The 25,267-nt window shown below is 42.1% G+C and overlaps 1 protein-coding gene across 5 annotated transcripts in view; it reads right to left on the reverse strand.

Moving 5' to 3' along the window:
• The window catches only part of bnc2 (basonuclin zinc finger protein 2), a 154,608-nt gene that overhangs the window by 32,870 nt on the left and 96,471 nt on the right, over nucleotides 1-25,267 (reverse strand). For all 5 annotated transcript variants that reach the window (XM_079336878.1, XM_079336880.1, XM_079336877.1 and 2 more), the window contains 2 exons: nucleotides 9,490-9,592; nucleotides 7,433-7,668 (listed from right to left, as the gene is read on the reverse strand). In XM_079336878.1, the coding sequence (XP_079193004.1) occupies nucleotides 7,433-7,668; nucleotides 9,490-9,592 (339 nt within the window). The remainder of the gene's footprint in view (nucleotides 1-7,432; nucleotides 7,669-9,489; nucleotides 9,593-25,267) is intronic.

Consider the following 25,267-nt stretch of genomic DNA (forward strand, 5'->3'; position numbering starts at 1 on the left):
CTCATTGGGGAGCTTCAGCTGCACCAGGGATGCAGTGAGGACCTGTTGAGTGAATCCTCCTGGGGGCATGGACACTTGGTAGAAAGAGAAAGGCAAATGTGCAGTGAGAGAACCATATATCCCATTACACTGATCAGTGTAATGCATATCACATGGAGCAGGCAAGGAGGAAAAGAAGAAGGAGGGAAGAACCGAGTGTTCAGAGGGAATGATGAGGAAAAAGAGGGTACCGCATTAAAACAGACAGAATATTCTTTTTTTATTCTAATAATGACGTGAATGGAACCCAAGAGGGGAAAAGAGAAGCACTGGTGGCTCCTTTTACCTTGCTTCGTACTTGAGACAGTGGACGGAGAGTGCTGCTTTCTTATATAGTTCATAGATTAAACGAGTGTGTGTGTGTAAGGGTGTGTGTGTGTGTGTGTGTAAGGGTGTGGCGGGGGCCATGGGAAGAGATGCCGCCTCTGAATCAAACCAGCATCTCAGATAAAGCTGTAGGATTGGCTGTGAGGCTTTGAAGTCAGCCTTATCATGGGGATTTGAGAGGGAAATGGGTAAGAAAGTGGCGCTTGTATTCTGTGTGTGTGGAGCCTAGTGAAGTGTAGCTTGATCAAACCTCTGCTGGGATCCCATGGGAGCCCCCGGACCTGGCCATGTATGTTAAACATATCATTTCACTGCCCATGTTTGCCCTGCTCAGCATGCTAACTCCTCGATCAGATTTTATTGGAGCACCCCCTGCAAATACACACACTCATAAACACACGGACCTCTCTCTCCCATATGATATAGCATGGAATATTCATGATCTTTAAATTTGACCAAACATGATGTCACTTATCCTGAGTTCAAATAACATTCTGAAATATACATGTGGCCACCAAGCATGTAATAGATGCATTAAAGAGATTTTCAAATATGCAGTAATTACCGAAGTGTCTCCTGAGAAGGAAATGCCATGTGTATTGGCTCTTCATCACACGCTGTTATGAAACATCCATGATCCTGACCTGCTGTATATAAACTGCTGCTAAAAGCCTGCTCTGCATGTCGTAACGTGTCGTGAAGTCAGTGAACAACTTCCTTATTAACAAAACTATAATGTTAATACGAGCAGGAAAAGATCATACCTGTTTTTTATGTATTCTGTGTGCAGTTAGTAAAAAGCCAGATGACGCTAAACATTTATCAAGCAGGTGGTGAACGGCTGAACCATCGCAAGCATTGATCTTAGTTTTATTTCAAAGTAGAGATTTAGAATACAATGCAGCAAACAAATTCATGCAGCAAAAAAAAAAGTAAGAAGTGGTATAAAATAGACAACGGTCAGTGTGATAAAAAAAAAGTGAATCTAACACACATGTTCAAAAAATGTCGAACTATGTGTGAGATTAGCCAACTTGTTGGCACCAGATTTACAAGTCAAGATAACAAATGATTAATATTTGTATTTTTTTCGGGCCTGCTATTTTGGTTAGGTTCTGTGCAAGCTGCAAAGACTGACAATGAAGATGGACCGAGAAACACCCGTCTGGAAGTGAAGCCAAAAGATTTAGACCTCTAACTGGTGAATGTCTGCAGTGTAAGTCGTAAACTCTGCCTGATATATGTAAAGAAAGAGGACATGGGACAAACTACAAATTAAAAATGCACTTCAGATACACTTTTTATAAATTTCCATCACTGACAGCTCTTTTGAAAAGTGTGGCCTGTGCCTATCCCTTGGAACAATCCTAGTATGGACACACTTCTTTCTGTTCCTGATATTACCTCAACATCCTGAAATGTACCTGACAGAAACAAATAGTAACTTTGTTAACTCTCTGTCACGTTTCACCTCAAGCCTTTGTGTAGAGAAAGGCCTCAATGAAAGAAAAAGACACTGATAAATGAAACACTGCTGTCCTTCAAAGGGTATGCAGTTGTTCAATGCAACTCAAATTGAAATTTCAGGCACTTAATCATAAATAATTTCACATCCACAAAAAAAAAGGAAAAATTTAAAAATTTAATACCAAGCCAACAAACTAGTTCCATGCACCTTTAAAACAGTATCTTTTTTATTAATATTAAAACTTGCAGAAGCTTTGTTGGTCTCAATGCAACTATAGTGAATTCAGACTACCTTCTAAATCCAATATAAGTGGAATTATTCCCTAAACTCCTGCATACATTGTAACCTGCTCATAACCCTGCCTCTCCAGCTTGAATTCATTTGAGGCTCGGGTTTGGGATTGAAAAGTGCCGGACTGAGGATTTGGCATGTGCAGGACTTGTGTAAGGAGCTAGCTGTGAGCTTTGCAAGCTGTGAGAAAAGTGACAGTGAAGAGGCTTAAAAGCCCTGAAAACATGACATGATTTTAGATTGTTTTTCTTAAAACAGTGCATACTGGATGTCATGCTTGTGTGTTGCGATAAAGTAGTTTAGCTTTATATGAAATCAAATATGTTATCAGATGTTTTTAATGCCTCGCTGATAACACTTCTCCACCTCTCCCTGACTGATCCTCTAATCTGATATCACATCCTTTTATCTCCAGCTTACTTGGAAGTGAGTGATCGCGTAAAAGAAGAGCATCAGTCAGGACAAGTGTGTGAGTGAGTGTGTGTGTGTGTGTGTGTGTGCGTGTGCAGGGGGGCTGAGAATCACCTTGATTCAGTACACCGGCCCTCTTTGAAGTGCTTGGAGCCCAGCACGGCCAGCACTGAGCCAACCGTAAGCCTTCCAGCAAAAATGGAGCCTGACCTCCCCACCAAATCATAACCATATGAACATAAGAATTTCCACCTTAGGAGAATGCTCTCTCCCCCGTCCATCTCCCAGGGTGAGGCATTAAGTAGTGATAACAGAAAACAGGTTCTGAGAGAGGGGGGAGGCACTGGGAGGTGATGGAGGGTGGAGAGGAGGACAGCAGGAAAATGGGGGTTACAAGTGTGCCGTACGGAGGAGATTGGAGAAGGGGATTGCGTCCAAAAAATGTTGTTGCACCGAGGCTGACTACCTAAAATGGAAGTTTCTCTGCTGAGGATCAAGAGATACGGTGCCCTTCACAGTTGACAGAGTGAGAGACAGAAAATGGAGAAGGGGAGTGCAGTTAAGGGGAGGGAATTCAAGAAAAAAGGAACGAAATTTAGAAATGTGACTCTTGCTCAATAAATACCTTTCTAAACCACTATAGAGGAGTCGAGCTGTACCTCTACTAAGGCCTCAGGACCCACCTGCAACTGGAAATGGTTTCCTGTCTTACACGAACACTGTTGCACCCTAATCCATGTAATTACATCTCATATTCCACATGTGTAAGTACACATGTACAACATTGCAGTCATATGTTTTTTTAATCAGAACACAGGCCTCCTGCGGCCTCAAACACTGAACAAACCCTCCGACGTTCATGCTCACTGAAGTGACAATATATTTACCAAACAGGAAGATAAATAAGGACATTCTTTTGCTATATTAATAACTTTCAAACACCCTTATATCCGGGCGTCTGCCGCTGAAACAAAGCCTGAACTGGAAGGGGAGACGAGTGTGATTTTGTGGCTGTGTGTGCGCCTGATAGTTTGAATAAGCATTCCAGTGAGTGTGTGTGCAATTAGAGGTTAAGACTGTGTGTGTGTACAGTGTGTGTGTGTGTGTGTGTGTGGTTGCGTGGCGGTGGTGGGGGTTGTTAGCGGTTCCATCTGGGTCTTCTGGAAGCCGTGTGGAGTCAGGAAAACCACATCTCATAAAAGTGGAGGCAGCCCAATGTTCTACAAGGACAGAACATTACTGAGAATGTCGCTCAGGAAAACCCTGGGCTTCATCCCATATGTTGGCTGCAAATGCTCTATCACTCTCTTTTTTTCCACTCATTCTCTCCCTCACTACTTATTTTTCACTTGGTAAGGGATAAGAAAGAGGAAGACAAAATAGACAGCATGGAGTGTGGGAGACAGAGGCTGAGACACGGTGAGAGAAGCCGGTGCTGATGGCAATTCCATGTGTCTGTATTGAACAGAGGAGTGAGCGGTGACAGGCTGCGGGATGGAGTGAAATGAGGGAGGGGGGCATCTGGTGCATATTGGCTCTGGGTCCGTCTGGAAACAACAATGCGCGGGGAGAGAGGGATGAGTCCAGAGTAAAGGGTGAAGGGATGGAGAGCAGAGAAGGTAAAAAAAAAAAGAAGTCCTGCCAAAGTGAAAGGCAAGGACTCCTGAGAACAAATAAATGGGCTGGTCACATACTATGTCTTGAATCATCACTGATTCTCCATGTTACCAGTACTTTTCTGGTTGTGTGATTAGATGGAAAATCAGTGCTGGTTATAATGAAGTCAAAAGGGGTATTGTGATGTATAGAACTAATTGGTAATAAATAATGGAGAGCTGGTATGATTTGACAGAGCAAAACGACGAGCTGCTTTCTTCAACTCAACAAGAAAAATGTTAATAATTCTGCCTAATCTTATCCTGCATTATGGAACCGAACAAAAAACCAGCCAGTGGTAAGTGTAAACATTGACACAAATATTAATCAACTTTAAAAACTGGGATGTAAGGGAGGTCTTTTCTTTGCATGTTTGGCATCAAAAGCTTGTTCTCTGGAACCTCAAAGACACACAGACATTATGTTGTTGCAAAGATTCATCGCCATACGAACACAAACCTGCATGCATTCAATGGTCAATGAAACGGTGTATGCACATGGAGAAGAACAACTGTGTTAATGCTTTAGCAGAATGGCTGCAGCACTGAACGTCAGGCTTATAGAGTGGGAGGGAAGACAATCATTCATTGTAATGGTTATTGATGTCGTGTATAATTTCTCTCCCTTAAAAATGAAAATTCCAACCACACCAGAAGCCACGGAGCTTTTAATAATAACGATTCATTTCTTAAGGTTCAGGGGCCTCTTACAAAGCAGTGTGTGCATATTTAGTCACACCCCTACGATGTGTAATTATTTTATGCGGGGGCATGGCACAGAGAACAGAGGGGGGAGAAGTGGAGCTCTGGTTTTGACGTTAATGAACTCCGTTTGTAAATAAGAATATAAAAGCCATGGTGACATATTTGTAATATGACATTGTTGTGGGGAAACTCATCTAAACAAGATTACAGTGACAATGATGATAATTAGCATTTGTGCTAATGCTGAAATGTCAATGAGTGGTGATGAGATGACACTGATGCTTCTCACACTATGACCAAACATTTGTGACTTTGCCCAGCTTTTCTAGGACATTAATGTTAACACATGTAAGGGTTGGCTCTCTCTTCCTGTGTGTACTTACAAAAAAAACCAGTAAGCTAGATGTCTTAAACAACCAAGATGAGTCCAGGTATTCAAAGCCTCCTCGTCCAGGTGGGAACACAGTGTGGCATGCAAATATAGCTGTTGGCTATGCATTTGCCTTCTTCTGGCGTCCATACTGTGCCTCCAATGGTCAGGCAGCAGAGGAGCTGCATTTAACTGTCAGCTTAATGTTCAAAGTATATCTCATTAAAACAGAAATTTGTAGGATATGCCCTGTGGCCTCACCAGTTTTTTAAATCATTACGTTAACACCTTTGAATGACTCACTGCTAGGATGACAGTACACTAATTCATCATGAAATAATGTCCCCTGACATTTGTATGAAAAAAGACAACTTATTACCTATCATCTTCAAGCTGTTCTGCTCTTTTTATCTCTCATTCAGTGCAGCGGAGTGCTGGAGAACGCGCCACTGACACAAAGTGTGGCCCGGAGGGGTCAGGGAAGATGATTGAATTTCATAGCTACTTACAGGCTAATAGGGCCGCACAATGACTACTTACTGTCCTTAAGTAACTGGCTGCTTCGCACCCGCTGCGGCCTCTTTGAAGTCCTTTTGAGGAGATCGAGAGGATTTAGCCAGTAGCGTGACATGAGGCTGAGCAGTTGAGCAACGGTGCTCCCACCAGCTGACTATTAGAACCAGCTGATGTAAACACAGAGGCTATGACTATGGGAACCGTGAGCCTCCAAAGGTTACTCAAAACAAGCTTTTCTCACACACTGACGATTTGGAGAATTTCCCTCTGAAAATATTGAAATAAAGTGGTGAGAATGTAAATGCCAAAACAACTTGTGGTTCAATCAATTAGGCAAAATTCAATTATATATACAGTAATAAATAAAATATTGATAACCTATCAATAAATTCATCCAGTTAAGATGGCTCATGTCCTCTGCAGATTTCTCATAAATGCATAGATGAAATAAAAGATTTGATGACTTGTAATGAGTATTGCTATTATTTTTAAATTGAACTAATTTTATTAATTGTTACAAAGAAGGAAACTGAAATGATTGATTGAAATGTTTTTTGTTTTCATTAAGAAAAATGAAGAGAATATGTTCACAATGTCAATACAATAAACATCAATATCAATAATTTTCAAATAAAAATGTAATTATATAACTCTAGTGGGTTGATGGGATTTTTTTAAAATTCACTGAATATTTTGATAAATGCATTTCTGACACAAAATATCAGCAACATATTTACTCTAGAACTCTTGATATGATGTTTATTGTGTGTGTGTGTGTGTGTGTGTGTGTGTGTGTGTGTGTGTGTGTGTGTGTGTGTGTGTGTGTGTGTGTGTGTGTGTGTGTTGGTGTGCACGCGCGTGTGTGCGTGTGTGTGTAAGACTTGCAGAGAAAGGGACCGGGTCTGCCAGTGTTTTACTCACAGAAGCTGTTTCCACATACAAACCACCCTCTCCTCACCATGCTGTTCCACTTACACTGGTGGAATACTAAACCATATACACATACAGATAAGCTCATGTGCACACAACACACACACACACAGCTAACCACATGCACATGTTCACTTGCTCTTAACTAATTCATTCAGGAACACTTTGGTTTGAGTTTCAACACCAAAACCTCTGTACCTTTGATTGAGAAATGTGTCTGAATGCAATTATATGGGGGGGGGGGCTAGGTAGAGGGAAGGATGGATGGAGGAAACGCACTACAGTGGTTTTATAGTTTGCTGGCGTGACATTTTTCGGCCCCTTTTTTTTTTTTTTTTTTTTCAAATCCTTTCCTTTTTCCAGCCGAGGGCAGAGTGTTGACAGGGCAGGAAAAGGGGGCAGACTGAAGTAGAAGTAACAGCGAGAAAAATGTGGAGAAAATGGATGAGGAATGGGACTGAAGTGGCCGAGATTGTCACAATTCTACTTTTGATCGATACCTTTAAAAATAACTGCAGAGCGGGAGAAATATGTCGATACACTTGGAGAGAAAGGTGTTAATAATCCTCTTCCAAGTATCACCCAACAATTGCAATACATGTGAAGCATGTGGGGAGATGCTTTTGTGTGTAAGCAGGGGGTTAAACATCGTTTTTACTCTGACATTACCACTAAACCTATATGACATTTGGCATGGTAGCGTACGTGTAGGTCACTGACCTGCAGTATGTAGCCCCTGACGTAGTCTCGGAGGGTCCAGCCCAGGCCGTGCAGGATGTGCAGCACCTCTTCCTGCTTCAGCACGGAGAAAAGGCGGTCGAGTAGAATCTTGAGCCTCACGGGTACGGCCTGGGTCCCATATAGCATCAGGCTACTGATGTCGAACACCACGTTGGACTGAACTATCTCTACCTGGGTGGGGTGGTACAGGTGCTGGGTGCTTAGCTTGTCCAGAGCTGTTACGAGAAAGAAAAGCGCACACACACACACACACACACACACACACACACACACACACACACACACACACAGGCCGCATTAATGACTATCATGTTTCTCTCTCATCCCAAATCTTCCAGTGGAGGCTCCTGCACGGTCAGCACTGGCTGATTCTAACATATGAATCAGATAAAAGCAATGACATTACAGTAATTATCTGCAATTCTTTCTATTTAATCTAATCTCCTGCTCTTTCACAGTTTAGCTGCCCTTGCATCTCCAATTTTATTTCCTCTTCTGTCTCCATCCTGAACTGCATTAGAGCCACTCTTTGTGTTTGCTGGCTGGATTTGCGTTTCTTATTGCATTACTTTGAAGCTTATTTATTTGTATTTAATCAGGCAGAACCTAAAGTGGTTTATTTACTTTGAAGTCAAGGATGTAGGACTGGTTATGAGAGTAATGTTCTTTAACCTGAAAACAAACCATTGCTTTAGAATAATTAAGGGAAATAGTTATCATGATTGTTTCAATAAAGGTACCATAACAACAAAAACCTGTATTATATGATGTAAATATTTGTCTTATTAATATACTTGTCCTGCTTAAAATGATAATTTTCCTTGATGGGAATACAAAATAATAAAAACATTTAAATTACATATTTTTCTCTACTCTTTCATTTTTATTACATGTTGAACATGTTTTAGCCGCATACAGATTAAATGATATTTTTTCCCAAAAAGCACATAAAGGAAGTCTGGGTACTTTGTGTCTCTTTGACTGCATAAAGCCACTTAATATTTTTAACACATGTGTATAGTTGCATGTATGTTTCCTGACGGGCGAAACTGTGGTCAGTAAAATTCAGATTTTTATACATATTGTTATTGACCAGTCTGTTTGAACCTCAGTTGCTTCCTTCCTTCTCTCAGGCTGTGTGTGCGACACATGGTCAGCTCTCACTTTCCTTGCTCCCTTGTCTCAGTCCTTCTCTCTTCTCTTACCTCATACTTGTCTTTCTCTCTTTCTCCCACCCCTCCCCTCTTTCCCTGCCTGTCTGGGTGACACCTGGTTTGGTCTCTCTCTGATCCTGGGACGGCTTTTTCCTGCTGACGAGGGCTTTGCCTGACAACACAGCAAAGCTAGACACGAACGTAATAAAAAATGAAGAACTACTTGTCAGAGTCCCTGCCAATGCCGACATGAAATGAAGAGTGGGGGGGAAGAGGAGAGATGGGTGCCTGACAGTTCAGAGGGAGAGATTAAAAAATAGTCAATAGGGTCCTGTGCGAGCTGCTGAAGGGCCCATGGCCCAGCTCTTCTGCGGCCGCAAGCCAAACAGGTGTTTTCTTTTTTCCCCCCTCCTCCTTCTCTTTGTACTTTCTTGCCTCCTCTCTCTTTTTCATACCCCCGTGAAAAACTCAGAACGTGTGGTCTCCTGCTTTCATATCTCTCTTGTGCTTCTGCTCTCCGATTTTTTTGTAAATCTAAGGTACAAAAACAAGACTTTGAAAACAGCAGAAAAATGTGAAGGCATACAAAAACAAAGTTGCTGCTACTGTGGAAAATCAGTGAAAACATTTGGATTGTAGTACATTCATATCCACAGATGGAGAGAAGCTGCTCTCTGAAGTCACCTAAACATCAAAAAACATCAGAATAGTAAGTCATGTCAGATTCATTCATGCTGCTCGCATCTGTGAGTGGATGTCTACACAGGAAGAGCGTACTGCTATAGGTCAGAGCCTTTATGTCTCTCACAAGAGGAGATTACACTGTAAGGATCATTTACTTAAATCATGACACACACATCAGCCTAATGATGAATTACTTACCGTGAGCTACCCAGCCGTGTTTGCACTGGTCACATGTTCTTAGGTGAATCTTCCCAGGCTGGAAACACTCACATGTGCAGTTCACCAGTGTGCAGCGAATGGCCTGCAGAGACACAGACAGAGACAAACTCTTGTCAATCAAAGAGATTATAAAACAAGAGCTGAGAAACAGCCGTTATCAACTAGAGGTCATAAACACAATAAATAAGTCAGGTACACACTATTAAAATGACTGCAGAATTTGCCATTAAACATTAAACATGCTGTTTAAAAAAATCAGACAGTGAAATACAAACAAGTAAGTATGCTGCAACCTCAAAAACAAGAGTTTCAGCTGCAAAATTTCACAACTACTTTTGCATGGCTAATCTGCCTCTCCATAAGGTAATATCCCAGAAATCATGTGAACCGACAAAGGACTTCCCCTCTTGAAAACACAGAAATGTAACTTGTTTTGACTGAGGCTCCATTACTCAACACTGGAGCTGCACTCAGTCTGACCTTGGAAAGCTTTTAGTAGTGAGGGGTTAAGTGTCCAGACTTGACGAGGGCAACTCAGTACAGCACAATCTGCTGAGGCTTAATCCTCAGCAATCCTCAGAACAAAAAAAACTTCAGGTACACTTTTACAAGAGGTCATTTGATCCGTTAAGATGTTTCACATTCTGCAGGCAATTAGGAGTTTGTAGAGGCATTTAAAAAAAATGGTATGATACACACAGACATCCACACAAATTATCACAGCTTCATCTTCCAGATGAGTGCGGCAGCTGGGAGTCATAAATTTCACTCTGACATGGAGAAACAAGGAAGTGAAAGGAGAATAAAAAAAGGAGTGAAAGGAGAGAAGAAACATAAATCTTTATCAGGGCTGGCAGAACTTTGTTTACACAACATATTTTACATTATCAAGATAAATTGATGAATAAAGAAAGTAACCCTTTTGCAACCTAAACGGCCTACAGGGAGTCTGAGGCTGTAGGAGGATTGATGCAGTTTATGGAAAATAAAAACCTTGGAACAATTTTACTCTTGCAAAACATCTTTTCTTTAATCCAACACTATGTTTCCTGAACCTGAGCAGTTAATAGACCCAACAAGATTATAATTTACATATCAGATGATAAAAACAACTCCAAACGAGGAGGATATTCAACTCATTTGTTTTTTGAGTTTTTGAAACGTTCTTCTGTGACACTTCATTCCTTGTTAACTCTTATCTTGGTTAAATGTTTTAGTATAGCTGCACTGTTGTTCATTTACTGCTCTCTGTGCCCATAAATTCCCCCCTGGGGACAAATAAAGTTTTTTGAATTGAGCTGAATTGAATTGAATTGAATTGAAACAATGTTGTGGGTAGAAACCCATCTGACAAAAAACGTTACCTTGAAAAATGTCTGGAATGTATGAGGCAGGAAATTGACAGCAAGTACGGTGACTGCTGTGAACGGCTGACTATTTATTATAAGAAGAATATCCTAAATGAAATGCTTTTCAGGTTGGAATATGAGTGCAGTGAGAAAAAAAAAAGGAATAATGTGAAAAAGACTGCTTGTCCTCCTAACAGTAAGGCTCTGCTATCACAGCATCAAACTTTATGACCTTACAATCAGTACGAAACGTGTTATCTCAGTTTCTCACTGTTGTTCTTACAAGGTGCCTGTGTGACAATACTGTGACACAGCCATGCACATGCACACAAAGGGTCGTAGGTTGGAGTCCATGTGTGCGCAAACAGCCGATATTTCATAATGTCATAAACCATCAATCAGCACTTTCAGATAGAACAGAATCTTTACGTGACGCTGCTGAGGTCAATGCACAATTTAATAATTCAGTTTTTGTTTTTTTACTTGAGTGCACCAACTCACCAGAATTGACCCATGAGCACGTTGTGGTATTAAACAGCAGCAAATAAAATAACCTGTTTTGTGGATTAAACCGATATCCTGTAATTCAGGATGTAAACCTCAGCTCACTCATAATCTACTAAGGGACCATAAAATCTATCACAATCCCTCCTGCGCGCCCTAAGGTGTCGTAAACCAGATTATTACCCGAAGGTGTCAAAGTGAACATGGGCTAATCCAAGATTAAACACAAATTTACACCACTTCTAACCATGTCACTTCACTGTTTGACACTGAATGAGACAGGAGGCAGAGATTATTTGACTTTACACCATTTTTAAGCTCTCCAGGTGCAGGCACGGCAATCCTCACCGTGTGTGAGGATTATACCCCGTTTGTCAGTTTGAGTGTACACTAAGCTGATGTCCTTATTCCGAACATCGTGCAATACAGGAGTTCAGAAGATCCGCTCAAGGACAAAATTTGCTAAAATTGTGGCAGTTCATAAAGGTTCAGACTAGAGTCAAAGCATTTCAGATTCCAGATACAGCACGACCTATGCAAAGTCAGCAGATCAGGCTGCTCTCAGTAAAAATATGCAACATTTTGCAATAATACAACCACACTTTTGGCTTTAGAAAAATTGCTCTCGACATTTGAGGCACTGTATTAAATGGGAAAATGATAAGCAGCTGGTGCCGTCGTGATGTTGCAGCCCGATCCTCCCTGTCCTCTTCTTTGTCCGTCACTGCGACATCATTTTTTTATGAATGAACTTCATGTCAACTGTTTGCAAGAGAAGACTTTTTTTCTAAAACTCTTCTTGCAAACATATTCTGCAAATTTCAATTTAGAGTTCCCAAATTTAGCGCAGAAGTGTCACACAACACAACCCTTTTCTAATTACCCGTACCTCTGTGCGGCTGCGGTAGCGGCACCAGAAGCAGACGGAAATAAACAATCGCAAATATCAAATGCACCTCTGCTGTTTACGAGCCGGGTCTGACAGCTGACAAGATAGTTAAGGGGCGTCTAATACGGCAATTAGAGCGTGCCACTGTCTGTGAGGCTGCTGCTGTGACAAGGCGCCCTCTAATCACTGACTTATTACGTTGGCTAGCAGCACCTCTCATATCTGGCCCATTAAGCAGACAGCGGCATTAAGAAGCATTAAAGCAGAAAACCCCCTCAGCTGAGGAGGCGCTGACGTGAGGGAGGGGGGGGGGATGTACTATGCCTGTTATTTCTTGGAATTAATTTGTGCATTGTTTTGCGTTTAGTGTGGAACACGTAAGAGAAGAGTGTTTTTTATCTGACGGCATCCAAAATGATCATACACAGTAGATTGTGGTCTGATAACAAGAGTTTTACCAGAGACAATTATGTCTTTAAAAACGTCATGATGAAGTATGTAAGTTCATGATGTGTGTGTGTGTGTGTGTGTCTGTGTGTGTGTGTGGCTTGTCAGAGAAAACTAGACAAAGTGATACAGCATTCCCTCTCATGACTCTTATGTATTCTGCTTCTGTGGCCAGCATGGCTCTGGGTTACATCTGGCCGTGGTTTAACCTGTGTCTGGCTTGGGCTGGGTCAGGGACAAGCTTGGGCCTGGATCCCACTGCTACACTCGCACATATTTGTCACAGCAGGCCAGGGGAGGAGGCTGTGTTATCTGAGGCCTGCATTAGTCAGTGTGCTAGTGTCTCGCCAGGGTTTCCTCTTTGGCTCACGACTACAGAGGACGTCGGTGAGGAAAAGGACAGAAGAGTGTGCGTGTGTGTGAGACTTTCAAAAGAAAAAAAAGAGCAATTAGAAGGTGAAAGCAGTTGGAAAGCACAGAAAATCCCAAACTGCTGTTTCAATTAGACTCAGACAACACTCTGCCTTACTGCTGCCGTGTTCCCACTCTTGTCAACAACATAACATAGCCGCTTCAGAAAGCATCATTTCGAGCTCTTATCTTGTTTAAGTGTGTGTGTCTCACTGCTGGGTTTTGTTTAGCTGGAGGCTTGATGTTTCATGGATGTTTTGCTTGGCTCAAAGTCCCTGTCCCAACCCAATTGTATAAACACTGACTGTCAGCAATGGCCAGCACCAGACTGGGGAGGACTCTCAATTAAAAGACTGTTAGTTGGACAGATGGACTGAAGAAATATGGGGAAAAGAGGAGCTGCAGAACAAGATGGTTTCAGCCTGGACAAGAACAGATTTTCAAACAGACAGAGGACAGAAAAACAGGCTCTATGGCCAGGGATAAATATGTAAATATGTCCAACCCTAAACTATGCAGCATATGTAGAGATCAACAAAGACGCCTCCTTTGCCATTACAGTACTTATGAAACCACAGATCTGATCATGATCCCAAACTAATATCCTGTACAACTCTATTACTATCCTGTCATTTTTTCAAGGTTGATGTTGTAACAATATGCCCCTGAAGACACCACTAAAACACCAGCAGTCCCTCTCTGTATCCTCCCCTGACAGCGTACAATGGAAAGCCAGCACAGACAGCTGCTGGTTGTTGGCGGGGCATTGTTCCCCTGTCTTTAATTGAAACCTTTTACCATGTTCAACACACAGCCACAGACCACATTTCTTGTTTTGGTGAGTTAAGCAAAGCCGAGCTTTAAATGAAAACCCTGTGTGTACATATGCATCCGTGTGCATGTGTGCGCGTCGCCTTTGCAGCAGCAGCTTCGGATTTAAATTTGTCTCTGCTTCGGGTCGCTGTAAAACACTGGGAGCATCTTGTCCTCTCTTCCACCCACAAGATATTATCTCATCCCTGAGTTAGCTGCTGAAATTCTATCAATTTCCTGCCAGAAATGTGCGGCCAACGTGTGTAGGAAAAGAGGCACAGCAGCTTTGCGTGTCATAAAACAGGGCCCTGGCTCAGTCAGATAGTTCAGGGCTTCACAGTGTCCATATTGGAAACAGGTGACAAATAAAACACGCCGAATAAAGAAAGTCTTTGTAGTCAGACATAGCACGCCACAAAATACAGGGAAGCAAATACTTCATGCCAAGGCTAATTTTTCCTTGTTTGATTTCGTACATTGGATTTGACTTGAAACAGGGCTTTCCTTGCCTTACAAAATGGTACAAAATAAACAACAATTAATCACATGTGCACTGAGTAAAAGTCTTACACTGTGCAGGGGGATACTGTAGTCAATAGAAGAAAAAAAAGGGTAGCGAGTCTTTCCTCTGAAACCCCTACAGTGTAAGGCCCCATTCCCCATGTCAGTTCTAGTTTTGAGCTCAGCGGCTGGCAGTCACAGAGCCAGAGGTCCCTGTCCTTTGTGCAGCTGTGCGTCTGGGCTTTGACACGGGGCAGAGCGACCAGAGCTATGCTAATGGGAACCAAATGGGGCGTGAGTCCCCGGTGGATTACAGAAGAAGAAGAGAAGCATGTGTTTTCATGTATTCATATGGAGACCTGGGACCCCTCTCCTTTTCTTCCTTTCTCAGAGTTTAGCAATCTGAGAAGCAGCCATGTCTGTTGTTTGCACGCACTCTTAATTAATGCACTTTTACAGATTACAGATTTTGAAATTCATCGGCAGTCTGCTATTTTTTTCTTAAAGCTCCTAAAAAGTCAACAAAAACAGATGACGTTCTTTGAGATTCATCCCTTTTATTGGCTGACGTGGATGAACTTTATTGGACTCAAGTTTAAAAAGAGCCACATTTAAAAATGAACAGTGTAATACAAATAAACATTTAGCATAGACTGGGAAACCATAGATTCCATTTGTTAACATATTGCATCTGTGAAACTATCTGACATGAGTTTCAGATGTTTGGCGGTGCCTCTCAGTTTGGTTGCACTTTGCTTTCACCTGTTATTAACTATGTCTTTTGGTAGCAATGTGAAGTCCTGCTGACCTAAGAGTTAAAGAGTAAACAATGTCTGTGATCCTGCTCGTGATTCTCCTTCCTGAGCCTTATAAAGTCCTTCCTCTCACCCTTTTTTTGAATAATTCAAAAGAATCACTAATCAGAAACATGAATCTGGAGTCCATAACTGAACAATCTAAACAATTAAACTGTAAGTGATGATATCTGTCATCCACTGGCAGTGCGGATGACGTCCAGTTTCAACTTTGACCACACGTCAAGTCCTGTCTTTTTGTGTTTGTCAGCTGTCAGATATGACTCACGCTCTGCATTCCTTCACACACACACACACACACACACACAGACACAGCATCACCCATTACTCCAGAATCACGAAAAAACAAACAAACACAACTTAGCTCAAATTCTGCTTCCAAAATTCCTTCTCTTTGTGTGCGGTTTGACAAAAGTCACTAAGTAAAATTTCCCCACCATGAGCACTGCCCCTTTTAGGTTTTTTCAAATCAGAACAATGACGAAACTTTGAGTCTGACTCAATTGTATGATAAATATCTGCGAGTGTACTTTTGGACAGTCATGCTTGTTTATGAAGTGGACCTCTAAAGGACACCATCTGGCTTTGATATTGTGAAATGGAGAGAGAGAGGGATATCACAATACTGCAGCAGAAACACATGCCCTGTGATCTGACTATCATATGCCATGCTCTCAGAATAGACAGAGAGTTGTAGCTCATTGTTAGCACTGGACTACACTGTCAGTTCAAATACCGAAGCATCAAGGGAGTAGCAGTTCCTCCCATCTTTTGTGTAGACAGCAGGTCCAGGCAGAGGACCCTGGCTCAGGCCCTTGGCCCGTCTCAGCTCTCCTCAAAGCATTTCCCCAGCTGGAGATCAAACCATCTGCCCAGTGACAGACCTCTGGGTGCACAGATTCAAGCCCAGGTTCAAAGCAAGGTGTTCAGGGAGGCTGGGAGGGATGGAGTGAGGGAGGAAGAGAAAGAGAGAGAAGGAAGGGTACAACAGCAAAAAGGAAGAGAAGGGAGATAGCTGGGGAGTGTATGGGGTGATGAGCGGGGGGGGGTTAGGCAAGCTGGTGTATCGGAAAGGTGGGAAAAGGTGTTGCAGCAAAGGTAGGGGTGGCAGAGGAAAACTTATGAGGGGACGTATGGAGGTGGAAGAAAGTGTTAAAGACATCAAGCTCGATTTTCTCCTGTAAGATGCAACTTAAGGTAAAAGTTTATATCTGATATGATAAACTTAAATACTGTGAAAGGATGGTAGGATGGATCTCAATAGTGAACTGAATAAGCTTTTACAAAAAAAATCCAACTGATACCTGCGTAATGATGGTATTACTAGGAAATTTTAGCATGTTGTATATCCATCAAAAATATGTCTAATAACTACTAGTTGTTCAGAAAATTCCAAAAACGATCCTGCGCAGTAAACATGTTTTATTTAAAATGATTCTTTAAGAATCAACTGAAGGAATGCTTTTTTCTGTTTATATATATATATTTTTATTTTTTTTAAATTTATTTATTTTTCTGAAACCAACACTACATGTCTATCTGAAACCAAAAAATCTCCTGTTCTTTATTTAAAATACAGTTTTAGCTCAAATTTTGTCTTACTATTGAATCAGGTAGTCTATAAATGATACAAATTGTTTCATGAGTCTAATCTTATATGTGTAGTTTAGTTTTTTTTTCCGTCGAAATATGGATCCCATGAAAATTAAATGCAGAAATCTCCAGGTTGTTAAGCATTGCACAAATGAGAGAAACACTTCCCTCTCATTAGCCCTTGTGAGGACAGGATATATAAAAAATAAAACATTGCCATCAATATAAACTAGATCTGTTCTGACCCTAAGCATATCAGAAGGAGCACTGACCTGCACCAGATAAGAACAAGTCCCTGTCAGATTTGACACCTGCACTCGCTGGCCCACTGATCGCCCTCGCCGAATGCAAATATCACAGTGACAGCAAGCAGTGCAACAACACGCTAGGTTTCTGTCTGGAGACTTAAGGAGTGACATGACCACACAGTGCGACTGGACACATGTTTGAAATGGGAATACAGAGAGAAAAAGGAGAGGGAGAAGAGGGAAAAGAGACAGGAAAAAAAAACAAAACCAAAGAAGTGAGGAAGGGAGTTGTGTTGGTGGGGAAAGAGAGAAAGGAAAAGTAGATGACCAACATTATCTGCTCTTTTCTCCTCTCCCAATCTAATCCTTAACACAAACAGAGAGGATAATCCAGAGCCCAGACATCTTACCAACCTCTCTCTGCAAAGGGACAACTTCATGGCAATCATTTGTTGGCGTTGGTGTCGGGACACGCAATCGCACAGGCATGGGGTGCAGGTAATATGAGGACAGGACGCTAACACTGCCGAAGACTCCCACAAATTGACATTTTAGTCCAAGTCTACGGCATGAGACTCTACCTTCTGAACTATACACAACCGAGCACCCATACACTCTTGCAAATTCCCTGTCATGCAAACATGCACACCCACACACTGTGAATTCCCCTACTCAAACCAACTCCCAGCCAGGGAAATCTTGGAGGAGATCCGAGATTTAATCTCACCAATAGCTCATTTGCTTCAACCATTTTTTAATGTAACAAACAGCAATAATTGTGTGTAAGCAATCTCCAAATTATCTGTGTGCTATTTTGTAACTAAACCGAACACGACTGTGAACAGATTGGCTCCTTTTCGAGACACACGACCCGGCAATAATATTTGTTTCTTTCCTCAGAGATTTGTTCAAACACTGTGTCAGCACGGCAGTTTACTTGTAAACACCTGGTCCTGCACAGCAACAGCTGTAGAAATACAAAACTTTCTAAACTACACTGCAATAATGATTCAACATCGATTATTTGTCTGCAATTGCTCCAAACTTCTCGAACCTCACTTGTTTTTTTGTGTTTTTAATCAACAAATGATAAAATAACAACAGAAAGTGGCCCTAATTGTTATTTACAGATTTCTTTTGAATTATTTACCTTAGCCAGCATTTGTGATGACTGCTCCTGATTCGATAGTCCCCCCTTCAGATACACAATTCCAAAAGAAGGCTGCAAATTTTATTAGTATTTACAGTCTCAGTCAGCAAGTAACAGAGAGGGGGAGGGAGAGACGGGAAGAGTGTTTAAGCAATGGCTTCATGACTACAATGACAAGAGTGTCACTCCCAAAGCCATACACTAAGGGAGAGAGTGAGGAGTGTCTTTGCATACATGTAGAGAATGTGTGTGTTTGTGTGGGTCACATAGAGAGAGAGAGAGAGAGAGAGAGAGAGAGAGAGAGAGAGGGAGAGAGAGAGAAAAAAGGGAGGGAGGGAGAGGCAGACGGCAGACTAAAGGAAAGTCCATATGGTTGTTTTGGCCTTTATCAGTCTTACAAAGTTCAGAGATAGAGGGTCTGAAGTGGAGCCTAGACGCTTATACGCGAGTCACAGGTCACAAAGAAGACACAGAGCAGCTCAGACAGGTGGGAAGAAAGAGAAGGGAAGAAGAAAGCAAAAGAGTGAAACTCACAATTGCGTGAGGAAAGGAGGGCCAAGCTATGGTGATTGCAATTCTGCAATCGACCTGACCAAATTGCAAACTCCCTCTCAGGACCCTGTAAGTCCGCTTCATTTGGCTGAAGCCAGAATCCTTATTCCTGCAATTATAAAGCTATTGACTAATTCGACATATGTTAGCGTGTCTTCCAGCCCTTGAGTGCTTGTGTGCCATTGAGTCATTAACTTTGACAAATTGTGACAGACTCTTTTATTGCCACCCAATCATGAGGAACAAGACTGTGGCAGAGGAGTTAATGAGTGGCATGTTTCTCCTCTTCCCCCCACCTCCTCTTTCCAACTTCCACTAAGATTCCTGCACACCCCAAACCCCCCGCCTCACCTCCTCCATATTTATAATTTTACCACATCCTAACAATAACACGGCCGGTACTCAGCAGAAAACACGCGGGCCCTGGCCTAATGAATCTCATGCCTTTACCGCGGTAAAATGGCCAGTAAGTATTACCAGCTGCGACACTCTCCCTCTTTCTCTCTCTCTCTCTCCTTGGCAGTGGCATTGAGTTTGGGAGCGCAGGGGTGAAGGGGGGAGGAATTCAGGGGAGGGTGGGGAGGGTTGGGGAGCCAGGCAGACACATCTGAGTGCAGCTGGACCAGAGAGAGAGAGAGAGAGGTGGGGGATGAGGGGGAGGAGACCACAAGTCTCCGTGTTTCCAGCTGCCTTTCTCAGGGGCTCGGTTTTCTCTCCCTCCTCATGGTTTTTCGCAAGGCCCTTCTGGTCCCAGCTTACTTGAAAAAATCACAAACACACACACACACACACGTAGACATACATGTAGACGGACACCCTGATCCACCTCCCCTCCATCCCTCACATTCAGCCATCTTTGTTTGGACAGGGCTCAGGAGTTCCAGAAAAGCTCTCTCAGATGTGCTGAAGTAAGGGAAAAACAAAACAAACTGGCCCTCACACACACACACACACACTCACACACACACACACACACACACACACACATACACACACACAGTCAAAATGTATGTGCGCGCATAGACACCAACAAGTACTTTGTGCTCGCACATACCAGTGTTGGAAGAGAAGTTCACACACACTCCAACACACATGAACAATTTCACATATGTGGAAGCCAAAATACCGACTTGAACTTGAGAGCAAATTTGCAAAGAGATGAAAAAAAAAAAAAAAAAAAAGGATACAGTTTTCTTCATGGAGGTAGGCAGCCTCCTGTCGAAGGCATGCATTCTTTTACTCGGTGTGTGTGCGTCTGTGTGTGTGTGTCCCAATCCAGGATCACAGCACCAGGGCAGTCCCGAAGCATACCTCGACATGTGTTACCTCTTTGTAATATTGACTTTGTTATATCTATACGAGTGGGAGAGTGGAGCCAAGAGCCGAGGCCGTGCAGTAGAGGGGCCCCTGAGCTTGCTAGAAAACAAATACCCGAATAAGCCGTGACAATAGAAAACACAGCACCACAATAGCAATCCATAAAAGCAGATTCAAATAAACTATAAACCGTCCCTGGCTGCTGCCTCTGACCTTTACATTTTTACTCTCTAAATTAAGAATATTATTTTTCTGACACTATTTCGACGGCATGTTGTCTACAAAGCCATGGGATTTGGCAATGGAGTGAGTCTCGGCCTGGCTTGCTGTCTGAGAGTATCCTGGACCGACTGTAAACGTCAAAATATCCTCTTTGTACAAACCCTTGACTTACCATCTAATTTCAAATAAATAGCAAAATGCTTCTAGGCTCATACAGACAAGCTGCCAAGATTTCCAAAACTATTTATTTTCCTAATTTAGATCATTATTATCAGCAGAACATGACACTTAAGTCAACACATACATAGAGAACTGAGTGTCTCAATTTGAAAAGGAAAAATAATACAACACAAATGTAAGAAAGCTTTGAATTTCAAATAATACAAATGAGTGAAACTGAGATAAAGGAAAAGCACACATGCTGAATATTTGATTAGCTTGCAGAAATAAAAGATTGATTATCATTTTCTTGTTCCAGTGAGTGTGAATCCCATCTCGTCTCTTTCCCCAGTGATGACTTTGCTTATACATTTGAATAATGAAGGCAAGTCATTTGAATATTCCCTCTGTATTAAAAAAAATGATGTTTTTACTCGATGCAGCAATATTAGCCATGTTAATTGGGCTCTTTGGACTTTCCCAATAGAAAGGCTAAATTAATTACTTTATGTCGACAAAATGTCAGACACGCTGATCTAATAACTACAACTGTTTCCAACAGTGTTGTTTTCGGTGTGTGCAGTTTTTCTCTCCGTGTGTGTGTGTGTGTGTGTGTGTGTGTGTGTGTGAGATCGTGAATTAAGTGTTTGCGTCCACAGGCCTGAGTTAAATCTAATGAACGAGATGGGAACAAAATGCTTTGACATCCTCTCCATGTTTCATGGGTGGCTCTTGAGAGTCCTCCTCCAATATTCATCCCCACTTCTCATACTAATCAGCCACTACAGTATTGACTGTTTGTGCTTGCAAAGGGACTTTTGTTAGCGTGTGTCTGCGCTGTGCAAACACATTCATACACACATTTTTAATGCTCAAACGTGCCAATCCACACTCCACTGTGTAATTAAACTTGTAAGGGAGATATGAATTATTTGCAGGAGGTTACTTGTGTGTTTGTGTGTGATGTGTTCATTAATGTGTACCCTCCACCACAGGGGGCTTTGAAGTTCCACATTTTTGTTAGCTCATGGCTGTTTTTTGGTCTGCGAGAAAAACTGGTATCAGCGCATTTTCCCCTCGTACAACAAACATTGGGCGAGTAGGCGATGGGGAGACAGAATTAATATCTGTAAACGTGATATGATCAGATTGTGTGTGTGTGTGTGTGTGTGTGTGTGTGTGTGTGTGTGTGTGTGTGTGTGTGTGTGTGTGTGTGTGTGTGCGTGTGCGCGCGCACAGACATGCAAGTGCATATCGAGCGAAACCAAGAGAGGCCTGCTGATGCCATGTTTCAGACGACCCCTTGAAGTGGAAATGAGCTTCCTCGGCTTTCTAACTAGTCCGTTCTCACAAAGTCAGCAAACTCTGCCACCCCTCCAAAGAAATGCAGACACCTCCCCAGCCTCCAACCCCCACCCCACTGCCACTCTCAAAACCCCCTACAGTCCTCTGGTCAGCATGCAAGATGAATTCTCCATCAAGATCTTTGACTGAAATATCTCGTTTCATCTGCCTTGGTTTTAATGTTCAGAGAGGGTCAAGATCTAAGAGGTTCAGTTTCAGTTCCTGCTGGTGGCTTTTGTCCTGACTTTCAAAGAATCTGACAATGTCAACTAAAGCAGGCTGGTTTGGAACAATAGGTGGTGAAACAGGGTATTTTAAAAAAGTAAGCACAACCTGGGGAAAAGAAAACCCCAAAAAAAACTATTGAATGGTTTTGTTTCTGTTTTTAAAAGTATTATATTTTAATTACATCAAAATAAAAAAATAAAACTGTCCAGATCTAAAAGTGATATATTTTTCTGTGTATGTTATTGAGGGATACTTATGATTGGAAAAAAAGTAAATTCTAGAATATAATACATAAACTAAACTGGATGAATTTCAAATTGTGCTTTTCTCATGGTTGAGTCATTAAGAATCTGTTATTTTTGAATTAACTTTCTGCTTACAAAAAACCCTAAAAAAGCTGATAAAATGCTGTAAAATCTCCTCAAAGACATATTGTCAATAATCACTTTATTTGATAAAAGATTAATTCAGGAAAATCTTTTGATGATCCTTTTATAAGTGTGTCAGTGTGTTTATCACATCTATCTGTTTTCACATTATCACTATTTTTATGATGCTGTGTCTAATCCTGCATCGGATGTTGTGAGCATGCATGCATGCTGCTGTTTGAACCTGTGCGAGCACCTGAGGGTCCATTCCCAGCCGTCCTCAGAGCGAGGAGCGACAGCTGTACGGTGATGCAGCAGCGATAGGCATCATCGGCTTGCTAGAGACTAATTGGTCCACAGCGCTCCTCTGAGTGGCCTCGCTAATTAATTAGAAAGGCAGTGAAGCTGAAATTTTTAATCAGGACACCAGGCTCTCCAGCTAGCAGGGAAAAAAAAGACATATAACCCCATCATTCCATGTAATCCACCTGACACAGATCTCCCAAGTTGTCATGTGAAATGTGTTGTGTGTTTAGGTATTCACATGATCTGACCAGGGAATATAAAATACATTTATTAGAGCTTGTTAAATCATTCTGAGACTTTCAGAAAATCTGTCTGTGGTCTTTGCCTTTGTGTGCTTCATTTCACATGACCATATCACAGCCACTGTCAGATTTGTTCTTATAATGTATATGTAAGTGGCTCGGTGTTTAAGATTTAACAGTGGCAAAAAAAAGTCAACATAAAAAAGAGAGAAAGGTTGTGATTTTTGCAAATCGCATTTAACAATTTTTGTATTTCCCTCTCCCCCTTTTTTTCTTTGCTCCTTTTTTGTTCATAATTTTGTCTACACAATGAAAGCCTTCCTTCCTCTACCTGTAATTAAGTATTTTTTTAAAGCACTCCAGGCACTTTCCATCATACTGTCAAGAAACTGTTATAATTATTAATTGTTTAAAATCATCTGGTTTTGTATTCAAATTGAAAAAAAGGGAGTAGATTAACCAAAGGAATGGTGCTTTTGCACCACTTTGGATGCACTTTTCTGTCCTGAAGCAGTACACTAACACACCACAACAATTTGTGGTGGAGGGCTAGAGTGTGTGAGGAATCAGCCAGAGACCAAACTACAAGAGGCAGGCTTAAACAGGAGCCACGCTGGTCAGCTACTTCACACAGAAGAAGAAGAAAACAACATGTGTTTCATCGCAAGTGCTGGGGATGACAAACTATCAACAGAGACTAGAGTTGCGGTAAAGAGAAAAACAAAGTGGATGCACATCTATCTTAAAGAGATTACAAATCTATGATTTATTTAAGTAATGCACTTTACTTTCTATGAAGAGGAAAGTTCTTTTATTGCACGCGCACACACCTTTACCACGGTGACATAAGTTTGTGTGGCGTCCTAATCTCTGTGACCGCCTTTAGCTCTTTTCGGCGCTAATCAGCCAGCTCCGCTCCTATCAGCCTGTTGCTTCGTCCAAAATAAACACACGCCGCTCTTTTATTGCTTTGTTTTCACAGGTCATTAGGGGAAGGAGAGAAGATGCATTGATTAGTTTTCCAGACCACTGGATTATTGTTATGTTATGACTATCATCATTAAGTTTCATTAAGCCTGTGGTTGTTCTTGTTTCCAGAAAATGAAGACGTTGCAGGAAAGGCGAGTCGGTTGGAGTGCAGACGGCACGCCACATTAATGTGGAAGGTAGGTTGGAAAACAAAAGAGTTTATTTATGTGACCTGCCTTTTTAAGGAAGTGAATTGTGAGTTACCCGCCAGCTTTAAGACTCAATTCTGATGCTTTAAAACAACTATTATATTGTTGCGCTCATTTATAACATCAAGCTACAGCACTGCGTTACACATTTTATTTGAAGTGAATTAAAGCAAACTTAATGAAGCAGCATCAGTCCCTGGCCGGGTTCTCTGAGCCAGCTTTGCTCTGTAACTACACATATGCTCCCAAAGCGAGAGGGAACTGGGTTTGTCGCCACACTAATTAGCATGTGTTAGCTAGTTAGCGAGAGGGCGGCCCTCTGTGATGTGTACTGAACTGGAGTAAAACGCCGGGGCAAGGACTGTACTAATGGCCCACTTCCTCCCCACAGGGACCCTCCCTGCAGCTCCACACGTGCTGGCATCATTGCAGCCACGGGGCACCCACAGGGCTGCCACAACACAGAGGGGGCCAAGGCAGGCAAAAAGGAAGGATGCCTTGCCTGACTGGGCATCATTTTCAATGGGAGTGATTCCTTGCAATGTAACAGCAGGTGACAATGACACTGGCACACATGTACACAGGCAAACTGAGAGTGGCGTGCAGACTAACAGACCCATCGGCCTATGAAATAGTTCAGACAGTTGGGGCTGCCGCATTAGCGAGCTGCCTGGCAGTGTCGGATGCATTATTTACAGGAAGAGCTGGAGCATTATCAGCTCTTTGGCACTTGGTTAGCAGACGAAGGCGACAAGCAGCGACAGCGAGCGGGTGTATCTCTGTCAGTGTGAATAAACAAACAGAGGGGACGTGGTGTGACAGAGCAAACGGCGTGCCACGCACACATGCAAACTCATTTGGGAACTGAGAGAGGGAGAGAAGAAGAGGAGGGGTGGGTGGCATCCATATTTATAGGGCCTTTCTAGCATTTGTCCCCAGGCCAAATGCTGTGACTACACTCAGCTAATGTCAGAACAGCACTTAACCAGGCATTTCCAGTATGTCATGGACAGTGGGGAATACATGGGATAGATATGAGACAAGGGCAGCAGAGAACTGACAAGAAGAAAAGACAGTAGAGTTGTGCATTGAGGCGATAATGTTCTCAGAAAATACATCAA

The sequence above is a fragment of the Symphodus melops genome (assembly GCF_947650265.1).
Source record: "Symphodus melops genome assembly, chromosome: 2".
NCBI lineage: Eukaryota > Metazoa > Chordata > Actinopteri > Labriformes > Labridae > Symphodus > Symphodus melops.